Raw genomic sequence first — 25,549 nt, 5'->3', positions numbered from 1 at the left:
AAAAAATCGGATCCAAACGGTGGATTTTCTGCGGAAGCGTCATATGTTAATAATTGACCATTGCGCTCTGTGTATTGCGTCTGGGGAATCGGTAGACCACATTTTCATTCACTGTCGAGTAGCTCGGGAAGTATGGGGGAAAGTTTTGGACAGATTTGGACTACATTGGGTCTTTCCATCCTCTCTGCAAGACTTATTCGAAGGCTGGTATTGTTCACCTTGGGGTAAAAAAGGCAAGCGCCTGTGGTGGCTCTCTCTGTTGGCTTTTCTATGGGTCATCTGGGTCGAACGGAACTCTCGCCTGTTTGAGGGAAAGGCTAAATCTGCCCACTTCTTATTTATTAAGGTCATTGCCCTCTCTATATCTTGGGCGCGAGCCCTCCCTTTATTTCGATTCATTTCGGCGTTTGATCTGTGGGAAGGATGGAGAGTTGTTTGCAACAGTCACGAAAATGTGCCGGTCCCGCAACAGATATGGTGCTCTCCTCCTGCAGGTAACCTCAAATTAAACTTTGATGGGTCAAGTTTAGGCAACCCTGGGTTGGCAGGAATCGGAGGAGTCTTGAGAGATTGTCATGGTGCGGTACTCAAGGCTTTTTCGGGTCCAATTGGCATAGCAGACTCGAATGAAGCGGAGGTAAAAGCAGTGCATCGAGGCATCCTGATCCTGAGTGAGGCCAGGGGCCACTCAGTAAGGTGTATTGTGGAGGGCGACTCTTTGAACGTCATAAGATGGCTGAGGGGCCCAAGGGGCCCTCCGTGGCGATTTCTTCACTTATTTGACGAGATGAAAGACGTATTACAAGGCATGCAGGTCTCTTTTCAGCATGTGAGGAGAAGTGCCAATGCTGTAGCTGATAAGTTGGCTAAGGAGGGCGTATCGAAGCAGGATTTAGATCTTTTCGACTTTCTTCCTCCTTAATCCTTTTTGTATTTCCCGGGTCAGGTTCTGTCCCTAGGGAGTTTTATTTTCCTCTTGTATGTTTTTGGGGGACCCCCTCAGTCTTCTATTAATATATATCTTCGCCAATATTCAAAAAAAAAGAAATAAATGTCGTTGAAATGTTATTCTATTTATAAGGAAGAAGTTACTTGTTTTCAACAATAAACGAAGGAAAGTACTTTTGGGCTTTTAAATATGAAATAGGAAGTAGGAACGGCCATCATGAGCAGTTGATGGCTTAAATACTTACCAGAAAATAAACTGGAAAATAAATACGTCTTTAAAGATGGGTTTATAGCATCAGTACAATAACCCCGCATGTCTATCTACACAAATGTTTCTGGACTCCTTGTATTCATGTTACCAATAATAGATTATCTGCATAGATCTGTTCTTACTATGTCTTGAAAAATGGAAGTGCATAAGGTTAGTTATTTACCTGTGTACGTTAACTTTGTTCATTTGTTAATGGCAGATTGATAAGGACTAACTTTTAACGGTTTTATCTATGTGCTATTGTGCTGTGAGGTTGTGAAATGATACAGCCAAGTTGTCAATATGATTATTTGTTGCTGGCCACATTTACTTATTGCAATTTTCTTAATAAATTGTACATTATTTCTTGTTATTAACCAATCCCATTTCTCAGGGTTGTGAATCTGTCTGACACCAAAGTTCATATTTCTGGAAGGGAAGTGATATTTACGCCCCTTTTGATCACCAGGGACACCCAGCGCCAGTGGACGTGTCAATCAAACCCACTGGATTCTTCTGACATCAAGTACATCAGCCTCCCTTTAGTCATTGATACCCTGGCGCTGGGCGTCCCTAGTAATCAAAAGGGGCGTAAATATCGCTTCCCTTCTTGAAATAGCCTAGAGGCTAAAGACTTTATAAGATACTTGAATGAGCATTTATTTCGATTGGTTCAGACTTCGGAGCCATCTTTGACACTTGATTTCTCTCTCTCTCTCTCTCTCTCTCTCTCTCTCTGCATTGACTTTTATCTTTTTGTTGAATTTGATTTATGTAATGGTTTTTGTATCTTTTTTAAATATTTTTTTTATTTTTAAAAATTTTAGGTCTGGGGAGGATAGGAAAGTGTGGATCTGGAATCATAAAGGAGAGTTGTATGTTCATTCTTTTTATTATCATCGGTCGCTGCTTTAGGACCCTTACCTGGCTCGCAAAATCTAGGAGATTTCGGCCCCTCCAAGAGTTTGCGCCTTCGCGTGGAGGACGTGCCTCCACAAAATCCTGACGGTAGATCACTTATGCATTCGTAGGAGATGGAATCCCCCTCTCCTGACCTAATTAAGCTTAATTTTGACAAATCTAGCTTTGGCAATCCAGGGCTAGCAGGACTGGGAGGTCTCTTGCAGTCTTGCATACGTCAGACAACACCACAGAAAAAAGCTTATTATGGTCCATTAGGAGCTACTGATGCAACAGATGCGTAGGTGCAGCACTCTTTACTAGGATTCGCCTAAAAGTGATCCAGTAGACTCCCTAAAGGTGATCTGATGGATGACCTCAAGAACGACGTATCCTTGGAGGTTCACCAACACTATATAGAAAGTCCTGGACCGGGTTGAAGGCCATCTCGTCTCTTTCCAATATGTTAGGAGATCGGGAAATTCCAAGGCTGATAGATTGGCTCGTCTTGGAGAGAATAGTCTAGGGCTGGAGCTCTAGGACATTTTCCCTTGTAATTTTGTTTTCTTTCTTTTGTTTAGATTTTAGCGGACCATGTCGGTGTTTTTTCCTTTTCTTTTTTTTTCTAAGAAATTGTTACCGTTCAAAAAAAAAATTAATAATCTTTCCACTGGTTATTGTGCCTCAGGCATTTTTTACTTAACAAACGAAACACCGTAACCTTCCATTCAATGAGCAAAGCGAAATGCCCACTGTGACAAAATTAATAACTAAGCTCCACATTGTCACTACTTGGTGCCTGGAAGAGTCCACCGGCTCCCAATCTCTGAATCTAAAGCAAAACCGTTCTCCGTAATCACCTCCCTCCAAAGCTGCTCACGCTCCTCCCTAAACCTCCATAGCAACTTACCCAAGAGACTGTTCATTTCCCCGAGAATATGGATTCCTAGCCCCCACCTTAGCTTGTAGCTTATATATGACCTAGCTAACACTGTGGTAGTTCCTACTTTCTTCCTTGTCATTCTAAATGAAATTTTTCTGTCAATGACACTAATAAGGCATTGGAAAGGGGACATAAAATCTATGAACTACTCCCTTATCCAGCATCATTCTCATAATATATGATTTAGCGACACTTTGAATTTATTGTTGACAAATGTGTTCCGTGTCTGACATGACACGCATGTCCACACGTGTTGACACTCTTTTTGGATACTTTTAAACGTATTGGTAGGAAGTGTTAAACATAATGTGTGTGTGGACACATTTTTGTACCGTATCAAGTGTGACATTTTGTTTTTTGAATATTGTGTAAACCTCTTTTATTATTAAATCCTCTTTTGTTATAAACTCTTCTTTTAGTTCTTCTTTAACTAATATTTGGTGTTATATTAATATTCAAAAAAAAATATATTTGTTGTTATATCCCCTCTCCTAAATTTAACATCCTAAACAAACTCTTATTCCAATAATATATTCATCATATCATATTGGTCTCTCTTTGTTAATTGTATATTGGAGACGCAAGATAACTAGATTAAATTGATGAATGTGTTGTTATTTGATTATCTCATGTTTGTTTTAGATTACAGTTGATTAATTCTAAGAGTTATTAGTTTATTAAAGGAATACCATATTTATATTGTTACAAATTATGATAGTAATAAGTAATTTCATATGTACGTACGAATCACCATTTCTAGATTTTTAGATGTTGCCATATCAGACAACCTGTATCCGTGTGGAAACTCAACACACGAATCCATATCCACAAATCATGATTATATGTACTTTCAGTTTTAGGCTTGCCCTCATTTCTAAATTTTGGTGGTTTGCCGCGTCGGACACTTCGTGTCCATGTCGACCTGTGACACTCGTTTCCGTGTCCACAAATCATAGCTCATAACCCACGACAAGGTTGATCTATTGACCCGAGGCTGCCTCCTTATACCTCATGACGACCTTAATGCATACCTCATGATCAACAAATAGTCTCTTCATTCTACTGAAGAGAATAGTGTCGTCTGCATACAGGAAGTGAGTTATCTCCATAATTGTAGAACTCATCTGATGCCCACAATGAGACCAAAAATCTTTGCCTTGTTGATCATCTCACCAAGTGATTGCCATTGTGGTTAAAAGAAATGGGGAAAGTGGGTCGCTCTGTCTTGACCCCATGGAGCTTTTAAAAAAACATCTAGGTGATCCATGAGCATCATGCAGAAGACACATAGCATTGCATCCAACCATTCCAACTCCATTCGTCACCCATATGCTTTAGCAGGTAATCTAAGCAGCCCCACTCCACTCTTTCATAATATTTCTCCTTATCCACCTTGCATAGGATGTCACTGATTTTGCTTTTGTGGTAGAAGTCCATACACTCAATTGGCGATCATTGTACGTTCGAGGATCTGCCAACCATGAAAAAAGGCGCCTGCCTACCATGAATAATGGCGCTTTGAGTCTTTGGAATCAAACTCCCAAGCACCGAAAGGAAGCAATCCACAAGAACATTCTCTCAACACCTTGTAGACAGCCCACAATACTAATCAACTGAAAATCTGTCAAACTTTCAGCTGCATCTGCTTAGGATTAATCGAATAAGTGAGATAAACATGGCACCAATGCTCCCGTTGAGGCTGATATCCTCATAGAACTCCCCCAAAATTTGCTATCAAGTCACCCCAGATCGTTGGGCCTATGAGCTTGATCCCCTTACATAGATAACAAGGTTTTCTTCACTTCACCATGCAAATGTAATCCAACTGCATAGCATTTCTACCCACCCGCCCAAAACAGTGGTTTGGAGCTGAAAAGAGTGGGTTGGATTTAATTTTTAGGAGTAACTTGGTATGGGAACATCCTTTTATTGTTGAATACTTCTTTTGATCAAGGGCTAGGTGTAGGAGCTAGGATTGGTCTTGGTTACATTGAGCTTATTGGGGATGCTATCTATTTATTTTTTTCCTTAAATTTTTAATTAAAATTTGTCTTTTGGAATAAGATTCACTTATGTGAGTGTGCTGCTCAAATCCAGCGTGGTTTGATTCTACATAATAAATGGTTTGATGCTATTCAACCTACATTCCTGTGAGTGTTCGCAAAACATGTTGAAATTTTTTTGTTGGGAAAGTTGCCTTGTTTCCCATGGTAATTGTTAGACGAAAGTTTAGACAGAGAAAATAAATGAGTTAGGGTTATCTCCCCCTGACTCATATCTTTATACTAAAACATAAAGGAATGTACAAAGTCTTAAATGCCCTTAGGCAAGTTACATATTCCAACACTCCCCCTCAAGCTGGAATGTAGATATCATACATTCCTAACTTGTTACATATATCATTCAATTTTGACTTATTTAAGGACTTTGTAAACATATCAGCTAATTGGTCCCCTGACCGAGTAAACACAGTGCAAATCTCTCTTTTCTGGATTCTTTGACGGATAAAATGACAATCCACTTCAATATGCTTGGTGCGCTCATGGAAGACTGGATTGTTGGCAATGTATATTGCAGCTTTGTTGTCGCAATAAAGCTGCGAAGGAGAAGATGAAATGAAGCCAATTTCAGAAAGAAGTGAACGTAGCCAAATAAGTTCCGTGCTTGTCTGTGCCATTGCCCTGTATTCAGCCTCTGCACTTGACTTAGCTATAACATCCTGCTTCTTACTCTTCCATGAAACAAGATTGCCACCTACAAATGTACAATACCCAGTGGTGGACCGTCTATCTGCTGGGGATCCATCCCAATCTGAATCAGAGAAGCCTTCAACTTTCATATGGCCATGTCTTTTGAACATCAATCCCTTCCCTGGAGCCCCTTTCAAATACTTAAGAATCTGTGTCACTGCAGCCCAGCGAGAAGTACGTGGAGAGCTCATATACTGACTGACAACTCCAACAGCATATGAAATATCTGGCCGAGTAACCGTGAGATATATAAGTTTACCGACAAGCCTGCGATACCTGCCAGGATCCTCCAACAACTCTCCTTCTTCTGGAACGGGTTTCACATTAGGATACATGGGTGCAGAAGCTGGTTTAACTCCAAGATTGCCTATTTCTTTTAGCAAGTCCAAGACACACTTTCTCTGTGATAGGAACAAGCCTCTAGAGGAACGAGCAACCTCTATCCCCAAGAAATACCTGAGCTGACCCAAATCGTTAGTAGAGAATTCCTTTTGCAAGAAGGTTTTCAAACGTTGTATACCTTGTGAATTGCTCCCTGTGATGATTATGTCATCCACATAAACTATCAACAAAATACACCCAGCTGAAGAGTGATAACTGAAGACTGAGTGATCCACTGCGCATTGTTTCATGCCAAAGCGCTTGACTGCCTCAATGAATCTCCCAAACCACGCACGCGGAGATTGTTTGAGGCCATATAGTGACTTGCGTAGGCGACACACATAGGAGGAAGTCTCCCCCGGAGCAACAAACCCTGGTGGTTGCTCCATATACACCTCCTCAGTTAGGTCGCCATGGAGGAAAGCATTCTTCACATCCAGCTGATGAAGGGGCCAGCTATGATTAACAGCAAGAGACAGGAGCACACGGACAGAGGGAATTTTCGCAACGGGACTGAATGTCTCAGTGTAGTCAACACCAAAAGTCTGAGTGTATCCTTTCGCGACTAACCGTGCTTTTAAGCGCTCGACAGTACCATCAGGGAGGTATTTGATGGAGAAAATCCACCGACAACCAACAGGACGGGCACCAGCGGGTAGGGAAACCAGATCCCATGTATCATTACTATGAAGAGCGCCCATTTTTAGGTTCATAGCATCACGCCAGTCAGGATGGTTAAGAGCCTCAGCCGCTGACTGTGGTAAAGAGATAGAAGACAAGGAGGAAACAAAGCTCTGGAAGGTACTGGTGAGCTTATCATAAGAAACAAAATTCGAAATAGGATGTGCAGTGGAACGGGATCTCGTACGAGATGTGGGCTATAGCAACGATAGCCTTTCTGCGTACGGGAATACCCCAGAAAGACACAACGCTCAGACCGGGGATCGAGTTTGTCACGGCCAGGTCCAAGGTGATGAACAAAACAAACACATCCAAATACACGGGGTGTCAGAGGAAACTGTTCCTTACTAGGAGATAAAATCTCGAAAGAAGAGGCACCTTCTAAGACAGAGGAAGGAAGACGATTTGCTAAGAAACACGCCGTGAGAAGGGCATCACTCCAGTATGCCTTAGGAACACTCATCTGAAAAAGAAGAGTGCGACCTACTTCAAGCAAATAACGAAGTTTCCTCTCAGCAACACCATTCTGTTGAGAGGTGTACGCACATGAAGACTGATGTAAAATCCCATGTTGGGAGAGATAGGATTGAAAGCTATTAGTATCAGAAAAATATTCTCTAGCATTGTCAGTACGAAGACATTTAATATTGCAATTATATTGATTCTTAATTTCAGAATGAAATATGCGAAAAGCAAAGAACACCTCGGATCGACTCTTAAGTAAATATAACCAGGTCATGCGTGAGAAGTCATCAATAAACACAATAAAATACCGAAAGCCAGTACTAGACGCGATCCTAGAGGGTCCCCATACATCAAAATGGACTAATTCAAATGGACTAGACACTCGACAAATGATCCGGGACGGAAACGACACACGACGGTGCTTCCCGAGTTCACAGGACTCGCACTGAAAACTAGAACCGGGAACCAGAGAAGTCTGCTGCAGCCGCAGGATGCCCCAGGCGACAATGCCACTGAAATGTATCCATAGAGCTATGTAAGACAGTAGGCGGCCGGCAGTCAAGACGATAGAGTCCATCTACCTCACGACCCGTTCCAATCATCTTCCCAGTCGAGAGATCCTGAAACAAACAGTAAGATGGGAAAAATGAGACAGAACAATGAAGAGATTTAGTAATTTGGCTAACTGAAAGTAAACTAAATGGTGATTTTGGAACACATAAAACAGAAGATATGGTAAGAGCAGGATGAGGGGAGATATGACCAACACCAGTGATAGGTGTAATGGACCCATCAGCAAGGGTGATAGACTAAGAGGGAGATGAGAAAGAGCGAAAAGAATGAAGCTGAGAAGAGTTACCAGTCAGGTGATTGGATGCCCCAGAGTTAATGATCCATGACCCTGAGCTAGATAGAAGGGTAGTGGGTGAACTACCTGGCTGGGCGAAACCTGCAGAGGGAGGACGAGAACTGAGCCGCATACGCTGGAACTCCTCATAATCGGCACGGGATAATGTATAGGTGGAATCAGCTGGTGCAGGAACAGAAGCAGAGGGAGCGCAATCTGAAACCGAAGTTGTAGCAGCACCCATGTGAGCCGAGCGTGCCTGACGAAGCTCGGGATGCAGGGTATAGCAATGGTCAATATAATGTCCCTCGCGCTGACAGTGAGTACAAAAAGAACGGCCACGGCCACCACCAGAACGACCACCACCACGGCCGGTACGACCACGACCAGAGGAGGCTCCACCACGAGGCGGGCGAGTACTGCCATTATAGGTCGCGAGAGCAGAACCATCAATAGGAACAGATATCACTGGATCACCAGGAGAGCACTGCTGGACGCGGGAGTAAACTTCAGTAAGGGAAGGAATAGCGCTAGAACCGATAATCTGCTGACGAAGATGCATGTACTCTGGACCCAAACTCTCAAGGTACTGCACAACACGGATCTGATCCCTCTGACGGGCAGCCTCTGTGAGATCCGTGGTAAGTGGCATGTAAACATCAAGCTGCTGACAGAGGCCAACGAATTGGCTGTAATGGGTGGCAAGAGGAAGATCACCACGGCGGAAACGCACCCACTCAGAATAGGTAGAGCAGATCTGACTAATGTTTGCCACGCCAGAGTAAAGAAGAGTAACTGATCCCATATCCGTTTCGCAGTAGGCAGAAGCATCAAGGGCCCAGAGACATGAGGGGCCATACTCTGCCACAGAAGGGTGCAAACAAGAGCATCCTCCTGTTCCCATCGATCAAAGGTGGGATCCGTCGTAGGAGGAGGATCACGACGAATGACGTGGGCTTTCCCACGGGCAATAAGATACTTCTCGACGGCTGCTTTCCAAGTAACATAGTTTGCCCCATCCAACTTAACAGTAGTGATATGTGGGAATGATCCATCCACAGAGAGAGATGATGACGACGCCAAAGAGGGTGTCGGACGAACACCAGGAGCCACTCCTGTGGAAGGATTGTCAAGCACCTCCTCCATAACAACAAGCAAGAAAGAAACAGACAATCCAAACCAAGACGAATAACAGGAGATAACAGAATAGGTGGGCAAACTAGGATAGGCCAAGAAAGCTAGACGCGGCTCCAAGAATGACGGGCATCGACGAAGCTTGACAAGAGGGAAGCCATGAGACACAGAGGGGAGCCGCAAAGACAAACAAGAATCAAAGTAGGGTAAGAGATGAAGATCTAACACATAATAACAGGGAGAAAAGAGTGGTAGGGTTTACCAAGGGATGAAAGGAAGAGGCGAAAAAAGTGATGTGGGTTGAAAAACTTGGGGTGTGAGGCTTATCAGCAAACCTAGGAATTGGGGCTGGAAAAAAAAAATCTGATGCGAGGTGAAACACAGCCTTAGAAACTTATTTCCAGGAAAGTGATTTTGTGGGGGGGGGGGGGGGGGGGGGGGGGGGGGTCAGAAAATATTTTCCTGGGGGGTGCAAAATCCTCGGTCCTGGAAAAAGTTTTCCAAGCTAGGAAGAAAATATTTTCCTGGAAAATTTTGGGAGGGTGCAAATCCTCGTTCTTGGAAAATAATTTCCGCCCTAGGTGGAAAATGTGGGGTGGTGGTTGCTGCGCGGGGGTACAGGAGCAGGAGCTTTGCGCAGGGGAAGAGAGACGTGGTGCCGGTCTGCCTCCGATGAAACTTGGCCCGGAGTTGGGTTTCGCGGCGAGGGGGGTGGCGGAGAAGATGGAGGCTGCTAGAGAACCCTAGGGATCAGAAAACCCTAAGGCTCTGATACCATGTTAGACGAAAGTTTAGACAGAGAAAATAAATGAGTTTGGGTTATCTCCCCCTGACTCATATCTTTATACTAAAACATAAAGGAATGTATAAAGTCCTAAATGCCCTTAGGCAAGTTACATATTCCAACAGTAATAATAGTGGGAAGGCAAAAAAATGGAAATTCTGTATTTTAGTTTGTTTCTAAAACCCAAGTTTAAAAGCCCATTAGGAGTGAGTCTTGTATGGTGGGCAAGAGGAGGCTATGATTTGGGGAGTGAGAGACAGAGAAAGAGAGAAGGAGAAGAAGGGCTTTTCTTGGGGTTCTCTCTTGTGTTTTTCTCCCGTGTTTTCTCTTGGGTTTTTTCTCGGGTTATCTCTTGTGTACGGTCTTGGTTGAGAGGGCAAGGAAAGGGTTGCGGGTTCGTAGGCTTGGGTTTAATCCATTGTAATCCTTGTATATGTTTTCCTCATAGTGAAGATTGTGTTCTCGCCAGTGGATGTAGGCGCATTGGCCGAACCATGTAAAATCTCGGTGTTCATCCCGTGGCTTGGTTTTATTATTTACTTTTCCGTTTATTTCTGCACGATTGGATCTAATTTGCCCGGCGGATTTTCTCAACATTTTTTATCATTACTTCATACAATTGAATTAGAAGCTGGTTCTTAATTATTTGTTGGAGAAAATTGTAGGAAAATTGCAGCCTTTTGTTTCTACATTTGGTTTTGTATCATTCTTTTGGAAAGGGAATTGAGATGAAAAGAAATCGAATCGAAAAACCATTTGTGGAAGAAGACTGGGGAGAAGGAAGTGAGTTGCTTTTATTTTTGACGGAAGGTTGCTATTTAGCGTTACATTTGATTTGTGGAAATGCCTTTGCTTTTCATGGAAACACGTCTCTTCATGCGTCTCTCTTTCTATCTGATTTACTGATGTTGCTCTCTTATTTATGTAATAAATTTTTTATATTTTCTTAAATGGTCGATGATCGTTCCATCCAGGAAGTAGGAAGAGGGGGTGGGGGGTGGGGGGGGAGGGATGGTCTCACACTCTCACTTTATAATGTAGTATAGGTACGATTATTTATTGTGGCAGGGTTAGCGATGATATTGGTGTTTTTATTTTTAGTTATCGTATGTATCTTCCTTCTTCGTTGCCTAAATCTAGGTGGTTACTTTCTCTATTCTAGGTTCTTTTGGGAGGCTTATTTTTACAAATCGTCTGCTTTGACTCTACTTATTGAATATCTGATAGAGCTCAATTTGGAACATCCATTCAGGAAGTGGAGGAGATTGAAAATGTTGGTTTGTTCCAAGGAGGGATAAAGATGTTTAGGCCTCAGTTTTTTAAGAGTTCTTTTTCTTAGGATTCTTGGTTGCAGCTTGTGTGTGACATAAGATGCATTTCATATTTTATCAGTTTGCTCATTGTGAAATCTAGTATTATTAACACCCACTATTCAAATATATATATGAGGAAAGTGTTCCTACAAGATCAAGTAGGTAAGTTATCTACTCCGTCGGCTTAAAATACAGTGGGGGCCCACATTGTTTGGGTGATGCAAACCATTCATTTGATGGGCCCTCACTTAGATAGGGTGTGCCCAAAAAATCAACTCCATAGGATCATCCCAACGCTTCGATTTGTGGAGGTTAAAATGGACGGGTATAAACCTTCACAAATCTGTCCATTTTTTACCTCCACAGTTCGAAGGGTTAGGATGATCCTATGGAACTGATGGCACACCCTATCTATGTGAGGACCTATCAAATGAATGGTTTGGATCACCGAAACAATGTGGGCCCACTGTGTTTTAAGCCGACGGAGTAGATAACTTATCTAGATGATTGTGTAGGAACACTTCTCTCTCTCTCTCTCTCTCTCTCTCTCTCTCTCTATATATATATATATATATATATATATATATATATATATATATATATATATATATATGGGAAAGGTGTGCGTACTCGGTCGAGTAGATAAGCTTATCTACTCGGTCGGGTTAAAAACAGTGGGGGCCCACATTTTTGGGGTGATCCAAACCATTCATTTGAAAGGCCCTTACCTAGATAGGGTGTCCACAAAAAATCAGCCCCATAGGATCATCCTAACCCATGTAACAGTGGAGGGAAAAATGGGGAAAAATGGACAAACACAGCTTGTCATGGACCTTATTAGCTCACTTATGTTGTATTTCGACTTAATGTTCAAGCATGAGATAATATGTTGTAATAGTAATGAAAACAATTTAAGGCTATTAATGCAAGGAAATATTTCTAGCAGTTATTTCCATGAAAATCTGTTTGGAAGTGCCATGGAATTGACATGAATGGGAATCACATCTGCACAAAATTTAGTTTTAAAATTGGATCATGATTATGCATAATTTTTGGAGAAACAACTTTGTTACACTATCTGTTTTTTTATATGAGAGTATCAGAGTTTCATTAGGTAGCAAAAGAAACAAAAGTCCCGATCAAGATGATCGGGCTCAAAATAGAAATATGCGAGTGCTATACTATTTAATCCAGCCTTACAACTATAACGGCACGTGGTCTCTAATAAGAAGGGATGCACTAGTCACCCCTTTGCTAATTTACCTCTAGGGATTTTACTTTAAGTTAATATCTTTGCCTGGTCTTTCTAATCAGGGTTAAACCAAGGTGTCAGTGGTCTTCCATTGAAGGGTTGGCCTTTAACTGTAAGTTGTTTACTGAAATTCATTTGAACTGAAGGTGCGAGTGTTGGCATCTTTTAATTTGGATCACATATTTTCTGATTTCAAATATATATGAATTTATACAGGGAATCGACCATCTACGCCCAAATTTAGGCCCACAACTACAGAAGCCTTTTTTGCAGACACCAAGTCAGTTTCAGCTATTGACACCACAGCAGCAACAACAGCTCCTAGCACAGGCTCAGGCACAAGGCAACCTAGGGAATTCACCTAACTATGGAGATATGGATCCCCGGAGATTTAGGGGTTTACCAAGGGGCAGTTTGAATGTGAAAGATGGTCAGCCCACAGGAAATGATGGATCTCTAGGTTCCCCAATTCAATCAAGTTCACCAAAGGTCAGAATATCATCGCAGGATCAAGCAGAATATCTCATGAAGGTTAGTTTTTTGATGTGTCACATTGGGATTCCTTTTGTTCGTATGATTGAGAAATTGAGAAAAATAAAAAGCATTTTCTAGTTTATGAAATTCACGTATTATCGCTTTGTTGATAAAAACAACCAATTTCAAATATAGTGCTTTTTTTCATTTGTTTTAGAAATTGAGAAAAAATGAAAAGGAATTTCTAGTTTATGAGACTCATATATATCACTTTGTTGATTAAAAAAAACAACTAATTTCAAACATAGAGACTAATTAACTGGAAACATTTTGTTTCCCAGACAGTCTTGATGGGTCAGGTTGACATGGGATCCTAAAAGAACTGGAAATTGATAGCTATGGATTAGCTGATTAGTGCAGTTTTTCGAAGTAATAAATATAATTATGGTGAATCTATAGTGCTTCTTTCTGTTCGAATTGATGCAACTGTTCACACATGCACTTTTATATGAATGTTCATATATGCGTGTACACATATATATGTATATGTAGGCATCTACATAGCTATGAATGTGTTGCATATACATGATGCCATACTATGTAATATGTATACATACAAGGAAATGCATCTATATATGCATGTCCTTAAGCACTTTGTGAACATGTTTACAGAATATGCATGTAATTCTATATTCTTTTGTGGCTTTATTAGCTCATCAAATTCTGATATCTTTTCTAGTCACAGAATTCTACAAGTTTCTTGGATTGATCGTCTCATTTTGCTAACATTTAGTGACTGTGTGTCCTAAATTGGTTGTCAAAAGGGTTTTTGCTTGTATTTGTATTGCAATCTTTCCGAGCCTCTCATGGGTTTGTTTGTAATTAGGTGAAGATGGCCCAGATGCAGCAGTCGTCGTCTCAGCAACAACAGGACCAGATGCAGCAGCAGCAACTACAACAGGTTGTACTCTTGTGTAGAAATATTTCCATGACATCTCTTTATATTTTTCAAGGTTGGTTCCTGAGTTGTATTATGATTATAATGGTTTCTTCGAGGGAACCCAGTCTGCTAAGCCAAAGTTTGAAGAAAATCTGTCATGTCGACCAACCTCTCTCTCCTAAATAGAGAGCGTTACAAAAGGAAACAATCTCTCCTAAATAGAGAGAGTTACAAAAGGAAACAACTAATGTAGAAGTCTCAAAAACAATAAACTCTAAAAGGGAAACCAACCAAGCTAAGGGAACTACACATGGCATGAAATAAACAAACTAGGAAGGCGCATGTTAAGCAGATCCTCTAGATCTTCTAGCCTGTCCAGCAGGTACACATGGGCGTTGATAAACCAGACCATAACGTGGGTCTGGGTCATGACTGCTACCAAAATTTTAGGAAGTAAAATATTTATGTGAAAACATTGATATGCGTTCCTTTCGTTTATAGCAACTTCAGGCTATGCAATATTATCTAATGTTCCTTTCTCTAAGCTAATTATTTTCTTTATTTGGTTGTTGTTTATTATAATTTCAGAATAACAGAAAAAGGAAACAACCTTCTTCTTCTGGAGCTGCAAACAGTACTGGTACGGGAAATACAGTGGGTCCTTCTCCTAATTCGCCACCATCAACTCTGTCCAGTCATACACCTGGCGATGGGGTGGCCATGACAGGAAGTCTGCAACATGTTAATAGTATGCCAAAAAGTCTAATGATTTATGGTTCAGATGGAACAGGCGGACTTGCTTCATCTTCAAATCAGCTGGTAACTTTTATTCCCCCCCTCCTGCCACACCATTTACAGTCCCTGGAAACACTCTTCGCACAGTTTCAACATGGCCTACTCATCACTTTATGTATCATATGGCAGGAAGACATGGAACATTTTGCAGATGGCGGTTCCTTAGAGGATAATGTGGAATCATTTCCATCGCATGATGATGGAGATGCAAGGGACCTGTTTGGCACATTAAAAAGAAGTCCGACGGAGCAGAAAAAAGAGTCTTCAAAGGGTATCTAAGATCTTATCAATCTATTCTGTACAGTAGTTGTGCAAATAACTGAAGCCATGCTCATATTCTCCATGTCAGGCTTTACCTTTAGTGAAGTTGGCAGTACGCGTTCAAGCAATGGCAAAGTTGTCTGCTGCCATTTTTCTTCAGATGGAAAATTGTTAGCTAGTGCTGGACATGAGAAGAAGGTAATACATGATAGCCCTTGTAATAAGGAAGTTCAATTGTTTAACTTACTGCCATGCCAGAGACTCTTTTGGAGTGTATGGGAATCAAAGCAATACCTTAATAGTTTTCCTTTCCTGTCAATTAATAGTGCATGATAGCCCATGTAATAAGGAAATTCAATTGTTTGACTTACTGCCATGCCAAACTCTTTTGGTGTGTATGGGAATTAGGACAATACCTTGAGGGGCTGTTTGGATACGTGGATTTTAGAATCCAGGTTTTAGTCTGAAAGCGGTGTAAAATTCTGGATTTTACCATCCATTATCCTGGATTTTAAGTAAAAAATCCAAGTTTTAGAAATCTCTCCCGCAGGTTTTAGAAATCTCTCCTCCATCCTGAGTTTTCTAAAACCTGGAAACGGGATGATCTCCTACACTCTCGCTCGACGGAAAGAAGGGCGAGAAATCAGAAAACGACAGAGGGTCTCCTCTCGTCTCCCATCCAGGATTTTTAGGAAATCCAAGATTCGAAAATCCGTGTATCCAAACGGCCCCTAATAGTTTTCCTTTCCTCTCAATTAGTATTATTTATATACCAAATGTAATTTTAATGTATTCTTCCTTTTCAGTTTGCATTATATTGGTTTTTATATTTGTATATCATTCCTTGTTCTCATCTAACTGATATAACTTGATTGCTGGGGTTGTCCTCTGTGACACTTTGTGTCAGTATGGGATACTGACACACTATTTATGTTCAAGTTATACAGACTTATTTATGAAGCTGGTATTAGACGATATGTCTTCAATGAAGATTGAAGTTTCTTCTTGCTAATGCCCTGTCCGTTTCAAATTTTGACAACCAATTGTAACTCCAAAACCTATTATTGGACTCAAAATTACATCTAAATTTGAGTCCAATAATAGGTTTAGGGCTGACAATCGGTTGCCATAATTTGAAACGAACAGGGCCGAATGCCGCTAGAGGTGATGGGGATGCATATTAATCTGTTCTTTGTGTTACCAGGCTGTTCTTTGGAACATGGACACGTTGGAAACAGTGAGCACTTCAGAAGAGCACAGTTTTATCATTACAGATGTTCGTTTCATGCCAAATTCAACTCAACTAGCAACCTCTTCCTTTGATAGGACAGTGCGTCTGTGGAGTGCATCAGACGTAATGATTTCTACTCTCTTTTTCTCTCTAGTTATATCTTATACATCTGTGGTGACTTCAAGCCCAAGGCATGTTTACTTACTGTTAGTTGCAAAGAATGCCTTCTAAGTTATAACTTCACTTATAAGTGGATTGTTAATTAGTTCTGCCTTGACATCATTTTCTTCCAATTTGAGGCATACGCCATTAATGACCCTCTAATTGATATAATAACACCCTAAATGTCTACCATTTACCTTCCTTTTATGATAACTATAGTCTCTAAGCAAGTAATTTTCATCTATATGTTGATGTGTAGTCAATTCAGGAGGTCTCCTCGGCTTCCAGGCTGTTACCTAGACCCTTGGCTACCATTTGGGATTAGGGTTGGTAAGTATCATCCGTAGAAGGACAAAAGGCCACTTTTCTCTTAGGCAAGGAAAACAACTACAAAAGGATTTTATCATGCCGTAATAAACCCTGGAAAAACTTTATTTCTCCCTCTTACTAATGGATCTATGTCTGGCTGCATATTATATGAAAATGATATGCTACTTATTCACTTAATAAACTAATAAGAAAATACAATACTAATTGCTTCAAATTTGATGTTTTTTTTTTTTTTTTTGAAGATGACTTCAAATTTGATGTTTGAAAGCCAAGAACAAGGAATTGTATGAATCATGCCTTAAATTCAAATCATATTTTTTATGAGTAATCACTCAATGAATGCTATTAGTGTGTCTTACCACTAATGTTGGAGGAATGAATTAACCGGGTTGCTAGGGTGCCACTAAATCAATGGTTTCTGAAACAAGTACGAGATGTGATCATCCTGCCCAAGGCTCCAAGAGGCACTAAAAGGTTCCCCCATTGATCAGTATTCAGAAGTTTATATGGTGGAGAGTTAACCTCATTTCTATTTTCTTTACTAGACCCAAGGTTTATAGTTTTTTTTTGTGTGTGAGAAAAAATCCAATTGTCATTTGCTCTGACACCCATATGAGCAATTTCCAATCAACCTGGTACACTCCCACACTCACCCAAGCTTATTTTGGGTCCTTGACTCTATGCACATATAGAGTTTTGAATATAGAGAAATTAAGTTTATTGGCTTCAACGGATAAATGCATCTCTAATTTCTGGATTACTGGACTCTGATAAACTGGCCATGTGACTTGACTTATGTTTTGCAGCCGAAATATTCTTTGAATGTATATACTGGACACCAATCACATGTGATGTCACTAGATTTCCATCCAAAGAAGACAGATCTTTTCTGCTCTTCTGATGGTAACGGGGAAATTCGATTCTGGAATGTCAATCAGCCTTCATCCACACGTGTTTCCAAGGCTGGTTTCTGATCCTTTTTCCTTCTTCTTCGCCTTCTTGGCATTGGAATTTGTTGTCTTATCTTGTTTTGAAATCCGTATTTCTGATGGAACAGGGTGGTATAACACAAGTGAGATTTCAGCCTAGAGTCGGACTTTTACTGGCAGCAGCAGCAGATAAAGTGGTATCCATTTTTGACGTTGAGACAGATAGAATTACTCACTCATTACAGGTATTGTCAACACATTCTTTTTATTTTCCCAGCATTTCCTATAGTTCAGAGACAAACCAACTTTCGTGGAACATGTTATTGATTCTCTACTTTGAATTTATCTCACAATTCTAATTACTTTCAGGGCCATACCAGAGAGGTGCACTCTGTTTGCTGGGATGCGAATGGGGATTATTTAGCATCTGTTAGCCAGGACTCTGTGAGGGTATGGTCGTTAGCGGGGAGAGGTGAATGCATTCATGAGCTCAGCTCAAATGGGAACAAGTTCTATTCTTGTGTTTTCCATCCAAGTCATCCTGCCCTTCTGGTTGTTGGAGGGTACCAGGTAATCACTCTGATGATAACAAAAAAGGAAGTGATAAATTTGCCCCCTTTTCTTCCCCGGGCCACCCCCTCTAGTGTATTAATGACTCTCCTTTTACACTACAAGGGGCTGGCCTGGGTGAGAATCATAATGGCAATTTTCTGAATTGATTGTGTCCTTTTTTGAGTTCTTTGTGCACCCGGTTGTGTTTTTACTTCTCAGTCTCATTCTGCGAGTAGTCAATTGAGTGGTTTACATGGTTTTAAATTTCGTCCAAAATCCGAAATTTTGGATTTCAGTCAAGACCGAAACCTAAACGTTTCGAAACCGAAATTGGCGAAACGTATCAAATTTGAAATTTCCGGAATTTCATCAATTTCGGCGAAATTTGAAAAAAAATATATTAATTTTTTATTCCTTTCCGAAATTTCGGCCCAAAAAATCAACATTTCATGTCTTTGCCGAATTTCGGGGTTTCGGCTGAAATTTCGGTTTGGGCTAGGTCCGAATTTTTTGCCGAAACCGAAATTTCAAACCATGGTGGTTTTGGAGCTTTCAGCCTACCCCACCTAAGTGCAATTAATAGCAAGGAAGCAGGATTCTTCTTTGGGAGTGGGGAACCGCGATTCCCCGTTTTGTGAATCCGAAACTGGAATCTTCTCGAATCCCAGTTCGGATTCGCAGGAAACCCAATTCCCACTTTTGGGAATCACGGTTTATGATTCCCTGGAAACACGATTCCCACTTTTGGGAACCTCAGTTTAATGTTATGTGAAACACGATTTTTCGGCGATTCCCCAGAGATTCCTTAGCGATTCCCAACTCCCCAATGATTCCCGGCGAATCTCCGGCGACTCTCCGGCGACTTCCGACCATTCTGGGAGCTTTCGATTCCCGCTCTGGCAACCTTGTTTAACAGTACCAAAGTCAAACATGCGTTCCCCGAAATAGCTCAAGTGGCCCTTGCATGAGTGTAGAGCTATAATAAAAGATCTATTGCTCAGCTCAACACACCCGGTTGTCATTTTTGAGTTCTTCCAAGGATTTATTAAGTCCTTTTAGGTGCCAATAAAACTACGTTACACCTTTTACTCGACCTTATTATGGATTTAGACCTAGTTGACTGGGTTTTTTAAGTTACTTGGTCAGTTGGTCAAGTCTCCCAACACCAACAAGTGAACAAACCTATTATGTCATACACTAGATCTTTAGCTTCTTTGGGAACCTCCTATGAAACCAGGATCCTTCCAAACGGGCATAATACCCTACTCAAGATACCGTAAGGGTGTGGGATAGGGGTGGATACATCTGATCCGTATCCTTATTTTTGGATTTTGCTTTTGCCGTTCTTGTCTTTCATATATATAGAGAAAACTAAGATGACCTTTTGAGCATAAATCTTTTTTTTTTTTTTTTTAATATTCCTCATCATAAAGGGAACGAGAATCATAAGCTTCTGCATCATCAAGCAAACAAGAATCCAGAGAGAGAGAGAGAGAGAGAGAGAGAGAGAGAGAGGAAATGAGGTGCTGATTTGTTGTAAGGGAGAGATGCATGTGCTTTTCAAAATTTAAACCACATTCAGTTTTTACCCTATTTTAATACTCTTTAAGAATTCTTGCACGTAGTCCACACTTACATATTGGATCCTTACCATATCCGTATTCTAGGATTTTTGAACTTGGAGGATCTCCGTAATACGGCACTAGATCCTTCATTTGGCATGCACCCATCAGTGGGAATTATCCATTCGGTATCAGTGGTCATGTTGCATTGAGCATATAAATGTATGCGGTGTTTTGCTATCTATCTAAGAATATGTTTATGAAAGTTACTTCAGCTAAACCCTCAAATTCGTTTCTTACCATGGATAGATGAGCTCGGAGTGTATATTCACTTATTTAATAAGCATTACCTTTCAAAAAAAAAAAAACTTATTTAGTAAGCATCCAACTGACCTGATGAAAACACGTCAGAACTCATAACCAGCACGGAAAAAATGATAGTTTACCTTGTGAATTTGTATTAAGTTTTATGCTAAATTGCTGATTCTGATTATTGTAATAATTTTTGCAGTCTTTGGAGTTTTGGAACATAACAGAGAACAAGAAAATGACAGTTGCTGCACACGAAGGTGTGATTGCGGCATTGGCACAGTCGCCAGTTACTGGGATGGTCGCGTCTGCGAGCCATGACAAATCCGTCAAGATATGGAAATAGGTGGGGACCACCCTATGGTGGTAAGGGCTCTCTCTTGGTTCAGCTGCCATTATCAATTTCTCAACAGCAAATTCAAAAAAAAAGGGCCACCCTTGTGTTTGATTTGGTGGGTTTTTGTTTAAATGAAATGAACTGGGTTTCCCTTGCCGTTTCGGAGTACTGGTGGTGTAGAGCATATGCAGGGCAACAGTACAAAAAGATCTGAAGAAGAGGTAATGGTGAAGGGCTAAAGGCTCGTGGGACATCTAAAGTGGGGGGAGAAGCACCTCCAAATCTCATGGAGGGGTTGTTTCAATGATGTGAATTAGATTGTAGGAACACGGTGGAGACTCAATAAGAAGATGAGAGAAGGGAAAATGTTACTATGTTAGGCTTGTAAGTAATTTCAAATCTCTGTCTTTCTCTGTTGCTTGTGTTGGGGATAGTAATTGTATAATAAAAATGTTATTTTTACTTACGTTGGGGATGGTATGGCCCGGTGTGAAAAGGTAAGGTGTTTCACTATCAAAGTATTTGACATGAAAGCAGTTTTAGTCTGCTTGGGTGGATGAATTGTTTGGATTATCTTTACATATACGGTATTCGCTGAAGAGGTTGTTTTGCATGGGGATAGCTACGCCTGGATAAGCTGTTCGTTTGATTTGGCTATCCCACTTGGATAAGTTTATCGTCAACAAATCATATTTACTGTTCACCACGAGGATTACTATCCCTGTTCAAGCCTGTCAGCATGAACGGGTTGGACTCCAAACTTGTCTCATGCCGCACCTTGCCCCATTAAACAGGAATGATAAATAATCTTGTATAGATAGGGCGTGTTTTGATAATTCGCTGAACCAACTTTGTTGTTTCTTTTTTAATTGGCTGGTGAGAGGTTTTTGGAATTGTAATAGCTTTTGACAGCTGGTTAAATAATAAAAGATAGGAAAAATTATTAAAAAAAATGCAAAGTTTATGCTAAATTGTGAATGAAGGGTAGACATTTCAATTTTATAAAAAATGGGCTTTCAGGTACGAAAATATGCCTTTTAGGACAAATATAACCCCTTCGCTTTTTCCCACAATTTTTTTAGTCTCTAATCCATGTGTTATTTTCACCTACCCATTTCACATTTTTCTTTCTTCTTCGCCAACCCTTCCAACGTGAAAATCAGCCATTGCCATACTTTTGCAAGCTCCATTTTCATTGTATTTTGAAAAAAAAAAAAAAACATTACTTGTCACAAATTTCTACTTGGGTGATAAACATAGCTTCAAGTAGGTCTATTCTCCTCTACTTGAATAGGTTTTACATCTTCTTTTCATGTTTTCATGTTATTTGTGCTTTGGTTTATTTTCATAGTCTCTACCAGCCTCTTTGTTTGGTTACCATGTTTATCTTGACCTCTCTCTATCTCTCTCCCTGTGTGTGTGTAGAGAGAAGCCTGAATGGACATCGTATGAATACTTGGACTCTTGGGACCATTAAATAGGCATCAGAACCACAATTTAGTGATTCCGAGGAGGTTAAATAGTGGTTCCAAGACTGTAAATTATGGTTCTAAAAGTCCTACATTGTAATAATACTTTATTGGTTGTCAAAGTGATCATGATTGTATCATTGATGTTTTAAACATATTGGAACCATTACGTAGGCCTCGGGACCACAATTTAGTGGTTCCGAGGAGGTTAAATAGTGGTTCCAAGATTGTAAATTATGGTTCCAAAGTGGTTGTTACATTGTAATATTATTTTATTGGTTGTCAAAATGGTCATAACTGTATGATTGGTGTTTTAAACATATTAGAACCATTACGTAGGCCTCAAAACTACAATTTAGTGGTTCAAAGAGTGTAAATTATGGTTTTCAAGAGTCCAAGTAGTGGTTGATACATTGTAATAGTATTTTAGTGGTTGTAAAAGTGATCATGGCTGTATTATTGATGTTTTAAACATATTGGAACCATTATGTAGGCCTCGGAATAACAATTTAGTGGTTTCGAGAGGTTACATAGTGGTTCCAAGACTGTAACTTATGGTTCCAAGAGTCCAAGTAGTGATTGGTACATTCTAATACTATTTAAATGGTTGCAAAAGTGATCATGACTGTATCAATAATGTTTTAAACATATTGGAACAATTACGTAGGCCTCAGAGCCACAATTTAGTGGTTCCGAGGAGGTTAAATAGTGGTTCCAAGATTGTAGATTATGGTTCCAAAGTGGTTGTTATATTTTAATACTATTTTTTTGGTTGTCAAAGTGGTCATGACTATATTGTTGTCGTTTTAAACATCTTGGAACCATTACGTAGGCCTCGGAACCACAATTTAGTGGTTCCAAGAGGTTACATAGTGGTTCCAAGAGTGTAAATTATGGTTCCAAGAGTGAATGCGGTGGTTCCAAGAGTGTGAATGATGGGAGATGGAACTAAAGGGAGACATGTGTTTGTTTTTCATCATCCATTCTAGATTGACCACTTGGCGGGCCCTACCCAGATTGCTATAGCCCAAAAAGCACCCAGATCGAATAATCATAACCATTGAACATTACGACTGAGCCAAGATCAACGAATAGATCACCCATTTAGATATTTGACCCACGGGCAATCCACATAATTCCTACTACACATATACTTTGTAGCGAGTATTATTCCAAAATTGTTAAATCAAAGGTATTATTGCACATGCTTAATGAGGATGATTTGATTGTTGTCTTCACCTATTACAGTGGGGCCCACATTATTGGGTGGTCTAAACCATTCATTTATTGGGCCCCGACAAAGATAGCCCATGCCTTGACAATCTTCTTCATATTGATCTCGGGGGACTGGGCTTGTGGGCCGGGGGGGGTTTGTTCTTCAACTCTGGGGTCAGAGGTTCAATTCAGCTAGCCTACCAAAAAAAAATGACTTAAGTGGGGCCCACTATGTGGACAATCTAGATATACTAACTTTAGATCCAATGTGCAATTAAAATCTCAGCCATCCAATAAGTGTTCTGTATGAACGCAGAAAGTCACTTTTTATGATCAGTGGTGAAAGACAAATTTTTTTTTTGGCATAGATGTGTATGTACGTGAAATCAAGACCGTTGATCTTGTAGAAAATAATCAGGTGACCGGCTTGGTCTAAGTTCCATCTCGAGCAAGCATCTCATGTACACTCTTATTAAATTGTGAATGAAGGGAGACATTTCAATTTTATAAAAAAGGGGTTGTCTGGTACGAAAATATGCCTTTTAGGACAAATATACCCTCTTGCTTTTTCCCACCATCTTTTTGGGCTCTAATCTGAAGCTGTTCATTTGTTAGGCCACAATGTTGATAGTTTGTACACAACATATCATCTCCACAGGATATAATGATGCTAACCTTCTGATCTATCGAGGTTTCTGTAATGTACAGTTGTTGTACAAAAGGGAGGGTTATGATCATTCCGTGGAGATGATCGGTGGGGGACATCCTATTTACGTCGCGGCCCAACAAATGAACGGTTTCGAGGTTTTTATAGACAAGGGTATTTTTGTCATTTCCCGTCCCTGAAAGTACCTGACAACCCCTCTGTCATTATTTTGAAATGTCTACCTTTCATTCACAATTTAACAAAAACTTTGCATTTTTTTTAATAATTTTCCGTAAAAGAAAAGGTGAGTTCTGCCCATTATCAAAAGATGGTGGTGCCCATATAAGTGGTCTTACCTAATTTTCATTTTACAGGCCCTTCTTTGTAGAAAAAAAGAGTCACCCTTGAAATAAATTAAATGATTTTTCATGAAATGGTCTGATTTATGCTTAAAAACTTTCAAATGAGATTGACTGTCAAGACCATCTTCTTGACTTGAAAGGGCTCAGTACGAGCGAGGCATCAGTGCTCGGGGAAAATTCTCTGAATAATTGAATTTTTTTTGAAAAATATCTGGAATCTTTGGTGGGCTGTTTTGAACTTTTCAAAGTCTTGAATAATTAAAAAAAACACAACAAATTCAAACAGCCACATTTTGATACACTAACACACACAGAAATCCCTTCTTTTATTATTTAAACAGCTGTCAAAGGTGATTAGAGTTCCCAAAAAGCTCTCAGAAGCCACTTAAAAAGAAAAGACAAGCTGATTTTGTGTAATTATTAAAACATGGCAGTGCAAATGTCAGTAGCCATTAAAAATTACAATATTTTTGAATTAATTACAAAATTTCCGAGTTAAATGCAAATTTTATGAATAACTGGTCAACTTCATACATAGTTTGAAAATTTCATGAGAAATTCATAACTAATGAAATAGATATTAGAGTATATTTAGAAGAATACATGGGCTTTTATCTTCAGATTTTACCCACTGGGATAGGATGGAAAATGAAAGTAAGACAAGAAAAGATATAAAAAGAATACTATCAAAACATCTATTAAAAAAAGCTCCAAGACCAATTTCACAAAGGTAAAGAGATCTAGACCCAAAAATATTAAACAAAACCCTAGATCCATAAGGGTGAAGGTATAATTATAGGGAAATGATATCACCACTACCGTATTTTGATGATCACACTCCTTACTATATTAAAAAGTACGGCATGGCCCGTACCATAGGATGAACCAAACCATCCATTAAATTGGCCATAGCCTAAATAGGTTGTGCCCCAAAAATCATTTCCATAGGTTGATACTAACCCTCTAATATTCAGTCCCTCTATAGATAGGAGGAGGGTTAGGATCAACCAATGGAAATGATTTTTGGGCCGGGCAATAACAACCTAACCCACGAATCAACTTATCCTCACTTTGCTTAGAGTCAAAGTTTAAAAACAAGAGAAGGAATCGCTCGTATGGAATGCAATATTTCCTGAAGGTGCAATAACAACCTAACCCCCACTAATACTGGGTCCAACCACTATCTGTCAGTTAGACCGTTCCCACTCACAATCCACTGCCACGTATAACCCATTTCTACCATCCATTAAGCTACGTGGCACAATCACATGATGCTCTCATCATCTATATATTCCCCTAAAAAGGGACTTAGAAATGGTGGAATAGA

At 40.1% G+C, this 25,549-nt stretch overlaps 1 protein-coding gene across 1 annotated transcript in view; it reads left to right on the top strand.

Annotated features, from left to right (window-relative positions):
* LOC143890122 (transcriptional corepressor LEUNIG_HOMOLOG-like) overlaps positions 1-21,048 on the top strand; it is a 28,947-nt gene extending 7,899 nt beyond the window's left edge. The window contains exons 8-18 of the mRNA XM_077394681.1: positions 12,711-12,760; positions 12,865-13,179; positions 14,009-14,083; positions 14,651-14,881; positions 14,987-15,128; positions 15,207-15,316; positions 16,323-16,472; positions 17,648-17,803; positions 17,899-18,015; positions 18,140-18,340; positions 20,396-21,048. Coding sequence (XP_077250796.1) covers positions 12,711-12,760; positions 12,865-13,179; positions 14,009-14,083; positions 14,651-14,881; positions 14,987-15,128; positions 15,207-15,316; positions 16,323-16,472; positions 17,648-17,803; positions 17,899-18,015; positions 18,140-18,340; positions 20,396-20,539 — 1,691 coding nt within the window. The 3' untranslated portion in view covers positions 20,540-21,048. The remainder of the gene's footprint in view (positions 1-12,710; positions 12,761-12,864; positions 13,180-14,008; positions 14,084-14,650; positions 14,882-14,986; positions 15,129-15,206; positions 15,317-16,322; positions 16,473-17,647; positions 17,804-17,898; positions 18,016-18,139; positions 18,341-20,395) is intronic.
* Positions 21,049-25,549: the final 4,501 nt, after the last annotated feature.

This window comes from Tasmannia lanceolata, unplaced genomic scaffold, assembly GCF_043159265.1.
Source record: "Tasmannia lanceolata isolate RefF3 unplaced genomic scaffold, GAP_Taslan_0.1 ptg000013l, whole genome shotgun sequence".
Taxonomy (NCBI): domain Eukaryota; kingdom Viridiplantae; phylum Streptophyta; class Magnoliopsida; order Canellales; family Winteraceae; genus Tasmannia; species Tasmannia lanceolata.
Note: the sequence above shows the minus strand (reverse complement) of the source record. Positions and strands in the feature narration are given on the sequence as shown.